Source organism: Lycium ferocissimum, chromosome 9, assembly GCF_029784015.1.
Source record: "Lycium ferocissimum isolate CSIRO_LF1 chromosome 9, AGI_CSIRO_Lferr_CH_V1, whole genome shotgun sequence".
NCBI classification, from domain to species: domain Eukaryota; kingdom Viridiplantae; phylum Streptophyta; class Magnoliopsida; order Solanales; family Solanaceae; genus Lycium; species Lycium ferocissimum.
In genome coordinates, this window is record NC_081350.1 from 58,585,497 (window position 1) to 58,590,865 (window position 5,369).

At 38.3% G+C, this 5,369-nt stretch overlaps 1 protein-coding gene across 1 annotated transcript; it reads left to right on the plus strand.

Annotated features, from left to right (window-relative positions):
- Window positions 1–1,210: 1,210 nt before the first annotated feature.
- Window positions 1,211–2,253, plus strand: LOC132032104 (secreted RxLR effector protein 78-like). The gene is made up of 2 exons (XM_059421900.1): window positions 1,211–1,382; window positions 1,850–2,253. The coding sequence occupies exons 1-2, from the start codon at window positions 1,211–1,213 to the stop codon at window positions 2,251–2,253; spliced, it is 576 nt and encodes a 191-aa protein (XP_059277883.1).
- Window positions 2,254–5,369: the final 3,116 nt, after the last annotated feature.

Consider the following 5,369-nt stretch of genomic DNA (forward strand, 5'->3'; position numbering starts at 1 on the left):
AAGTGAAGAAGAGGCTTCAGTGGAGCAGGTTCTTAGTAATGTGGTAAAAGAAGCTGGCATCTCTCTAAAATCTAGACGAGAAAGGCACCGAAGGGGAAAGAAACAAGTAATTACGGAATACTATTCCTATAAGAGTAGTACCAAAGAGAGGTTGTAAGCCTATTTTTAAATGATGATGAAAACACTCTTTTGGAATATCGAGGTCCGTGAACACACAACAAGCTTTTCATAGAGTCCATATCTTTGCACAGACATCATAAATTTTCCATTATAGCTTTAATGGAGCCTTTTCAACACTTTAGGCATATTCAGAGATTTAGAAGGAGGCTAGGCATGGGATATGCCCACTACAACTGCAATGGTAAAATATGGTTCTTTGTGAATGATAATGTGGATGTGGAGATCATGCAGGATCTAGAACAACAAATAATTGTAAAGTCGTTGTTCCAAGAGTGGAATAAGTCACTGATGGTAACAATGGTATATGCAAAGTGTGATCATCTGGAAAGAATCAGTTAATGGGATAGTCTGTATAGTTTGGCTGATCACATGGACTTGCCTTGGTTGGTAGGGGTGACTTCAATGTCATTATGAATGAGGATGAGAAGATTGGTGGTTAACATGTTTTTCCAGATGAATATGAAGATTTTGCATTTTGCATTAACTCGTGTGGTACATTGGACATCAATTATAAGGGGAGTACGTTTACTTGGTGGAATGGGAGAAGCGGTAGTGACGCATTTTCAAGAGATTGGATAGAATGATTGCAAACTCCAAATTACGGGATTGGTTTGCACGTATGGAAGTGGAACATTTATCCCGAACGCTCGGACCATGCCCGCTTTATTACTTACTTGTGGTGAAATCTCACATCACCTAAGAAGCCTTTCAGATTTCTGAAATTCTAGACAGAACAAGAATCATTCTTAGAGGTGGTTAATTAGGCATGGAGCACAAATTTTAAAGGTGATGAGTTTATCAGCTTTAAGTTAAAGTTGAAGAATGTGAAGACTGCATTATCTGCATGGAGTAAGGCAACATTTGGTGATGTTTTCAAGCAGCTAACAATAAGGGAAGAGGTGGTGAAAATTAAAGAACAATTATGTGAAGAGATCCTTCTCACTATGAGACGGGATGGTGCTACGGCGAGCAAACGAAATTGAAGAAGTATGTTCACTATGAGGAGGAATTTTGGAGACAAAAGTCACACATGACAAGTTTTGCTGAAGGAGACAGGAATACAAAGTATTTTCACAGTATTGTGAATGGTAGGAGAAAGAGATTGCAGATCAAAAGAATTCAGAATCGGCGAGGGATATGGATAGAAGTGGATTCACTATTGGCGAAGAAGCTTGTAATTTTATCGGCGGTTTTCTCAAGAGGTTGATCCATTAGACTTTGATTTGCTATAACATGTTCCTAGTATGGTTGATCGGGATACTAACAATCAGGCGGTAAGCATGCTAACTTTGGAGGAGGTGAAGAAGGCTATGTTTTAAATTATCTGAGATAGTCTTTGCGAGTGGTCCAGATGGTATGATTGGAATATTTTATTAGGTGTGTTGGGACATTGTAGGTGCTGATGTATACAATGTTGTGAAAGCTTTCTTTGAAGGGCAGACTCTTCCTAAGTCAATAACACATACCAACGTGGTACTATTACCAAAGAAGAATAACATTGAGACTTTTGCGATATGAGACCAATCGGTCTCGGTAACTTCATCAACAAGGTTATTTTTGGAGTGGTTCGGGATAAAAATTTGGAAGGCTTTTTACCTTCTACGATATCTCTTAACCGATCTGGTTTTGTTAAGGCAGATGTATCATTAAAAATGTCCTTGGCTCAAAGTTGTGATTGACATTAGACTAAGGGGAAAACCAACTAATGTAGTGCTTAAGCTTGACATGGCCAAAGCATATGATAGAGTATCATGGAGTTACTTGATAAGAGTTTTAAGGAAGATGGGATTTGCAGAAGTGTTCATAGATATGGTTTGGAGGTTGATAGCAAATAACTGGTATTCCATACTCCTTAATAGCCAAGCTTCTACTTTTTTCCACTCCACCAGGGGTGTAAAACAAGGAGATCCACTCTCTCCTGCTTTGTTCATCTTATCTGCTGAAGTTTTATCTAGAGCATTGAACTCTTTATTTGAGAACAATGATTTTAGAAGCTATGGAATGCCCAAATGGAGTGCAAGTCTGAATCATCTGGCATATGCAGATGACACAATAATTTTTTCATATCTTTGATTCTAGGTCTTTAGAGGCCGATTATGGAGGTATTACATGACTGAGCGAGTATCGGGCCAACTTATCAACAAAGGCAAGAATTCCTTCTATGTATACGGTAAAGTATCTAATGTGTGGATACAACAAGTGGAGAACATTCTTGGTTTTAAAAGAGGAACTTTTCTTTTACATATTTGGGTTGTCTATCACACATTCAAGAGAAGAGGAAAGCTGATTACAATGATCTGATCAAGAAAGTCAAGAATAGGCTGCAGACTTGGGAAGGAAGATTGCTATCATTTGGAGGAAAAGCTGTTTTGATTACTAATGTTCTAATGAGCATGCCAATACATCTGTTGTTAGCCATCAAACCTCCAAAATGTGTTATCAATGATCTGCACAAAACTTTTGCAAGATTCTTCACGGAATAATAGTGAGGAAGGCAGAAGAAGACATTGGTCATCATGGTTGAACTTGTGTATGCCAAAAGAGGAAGGAGGAGTGGTCTTTAGATCTTTGTTTGATGTATCTAAAGCCTTATGTGCAAAACTTTGGTGGAAATTTAGGACAACAAATACTCTATGGGCAAATTACATGTGAATGAAATGCGCAAAGGCACGGTCCTCGGAGAATGTGCGGTGGACGAGGAGGTTCTCCAAGTATGGAAGGCAATGATAGAGGCTAGAGATAATATAGAACAAGAAATATGGTGGGAACCAGGAGTGGAGCGCAAATGTATGGTTTGACAACTCGACAAAGCTAGGGGCTACATATCACATTATGGGCGATGATTTTGTGATAGATGAGGGTGTTGAGATGTAAAAGAACTTATCTTTGCGGGATGGTTGGAACATAGGAAGGCTGCAGCAATTATTCCCCATGGATATTGTAAATCATATATTAGAGGAATTGCACTTTCATGAACCCAAAGAAGAGTGGGATAGGCCAAGATGGATGATGAAAGCTTTAGGCAAATTCACAGTAGGGAACTTCTGAGGAGAAAAGCAGTCAAGTCAGATGTCTTTAAGAACATGTGGATATCAGGTGTACCTTTTAAGATATCCTTCTCCGTCTGGAGGTTGTGGAAGTTTAAAATACCAGTTGGAGAGGTATTAAGAAGGATTGGGATAGATACTGAGGCAAGAGGTTATTGCTGTGATCATAGGCAATATGAAACTGTGGATCACTTGTTTGTTACAGGAAATGTTGCTACAAAAGTTTGGACATATGTTAAAGCTAGCTTGTTGGCATCTGGCACGGTTTACAATAAGTCAAACGGGTTCTTTAGGTACGGTGGAATTGCGATTGCCCCTCGAAGTTCGAGCTATATTTAAAGCTATTCCAATGGTCACCATGTGACGGTTGGAAGTGGAGGAATACGATCCTACATGGAGGGAAGATGTCCGTCAACAAAGTGATTTACGAGATCAACATGATCATATATCAAATGTGTAAGCGAGGTTTCCATGGCGGCATAACTTACCAGATGCGTAATCCTACACTGCAAGTTTTTGAAACGTACGGAGCCGAAAATTGTAAGCGAAGATAGTGAAATGGGGAATTTCCTATGCCGGGGTAGTTGAAATGTAATTCGATGGAGCTTCTAGGAAATCTTTGGACCAGCTCTGTGACGCTTTTATTAGAAATGCGACGGAAGGTGATTTAGTTTGCGGCCGACAAAGAAGAATATCCCAGGATAGCTCGGAGAATTTGGTGGGCCGAAGCAATGACAACACACATGAGGGTCTTGCGTATTGTGTTACACACGGTCTGTTACCGATGGTGATGGAAACGGTTCTATGACTATGAAGATGATCTTAAGCTGGACGGTGGGAGGCTCCATGGAGTATATCAATGATCATAAATGATATTTCAAGGCGAGAGGGATAAGGAAGTGAGGGTGGAGCATGTTCTGCGAGAAGGAAATGGCCTGGCTGATTTTTTAACTAACTATGCTTTTGATTTTGTAGGTGATCACCATTTTCATAGATTCACTTCACTTCCTGTGAAAGCAAGTCACCAACACAGAAGTCAATATTCTCAAGTCAAATTCTCAACACAGAGAAGTCACATATACCATACATGAGGATCAGGAAAGCTAAGGACCATCACATTCCTGGAGATTAATAGCAACTTTGAAGAACAGTAGCAGCAACAAGGCTACATTTCAACATGCCATGAGTAGCAGCATGTACTTGTATGAAAGTGTCTTTGGCAGGATTACAAGAGTGGTATTAGCATGATGCTCATTCTTTTGTAATACTTCTAAAGATTTGTTCATTCAGGAAACTAGAGACAATGGCAAACAAAATGCAACATAAAGTCAAAGAGATAGCGAGTAGCAAAGATTCGAAGAAAAAATGGAAGAATTCTACTCCATCTGGAAGCTTGAATATGCATTCAGCTTGACTTTGAACCATAGCACACAGGTAGAGCTTGTAGGTGTTTGAGATGGTGTCAAGTCAAGGCTAGAGGATGCAAGTAGACAAGATTCTATATAGTCTTTGGATGTAGTTTACATTTTCATTGCTTTTTAGGATCTTTGTTTATTTGTTTTTCTTTTTCCTTTCTTGTACAGAAAACCTTCTATTTTAATAAAACACTGCCAAACTTGGTTTGGTGGTTTTCATTAAAAAAAAAGTAATAAGTTTTTGTTTTGTTCTCTTTTTCCTCATTGTTTTTTTTTTTTTAAAACAAGAATGAGAATACTATGTCCAGAATTGTGAGGGGTGATGTACGTTTCTTGTTGAAGGTCACCGTTTCGAATTTTGCATCTAGTTTCTATTTTTTTTAATGTTTATCATGTGTCAATTTCAATCTTTATATATAGGGTCTACCTAATTGAATATTATAGTATTGAATATATGAACACCTTCAAATTCATTGTATTTGAGTTGTGGGAAGTGAGATTTTAATCCCAATTTAAGATTATGGGTAACTGAAGGTTTTGAGTCCTAGTCTTAAGAAATGAGAATTTATGATTGAGAGTCCATTTGTGGATGAAATTGACTAATTTTCTGGATATATGACCCTTAGGTTATGGGTGAAATGATTTTTCAATAAAATTTCAACTTTGCCCTTGTGGGCCCGAGTCACTTTTTAAGGTCATTTTTGGGTTTTGAATATAAGTATACCAA

Coding starts and splice junctions, on each gene's coding strand:
- LOC132032104 (XM_059421900.1), top strand. CDS start 1,211: ATGACAAGTTTTGCTGAAGGAGACAGGAATACAAAGTATTTTCACAGT. Junction 1,383..1,849: donor ATCGGCGGTTTTCTCAAGAG/GTTGATCCATTA, acceptor CTTGGCTCAAAG/TTGTGATTGACATTAGACTA.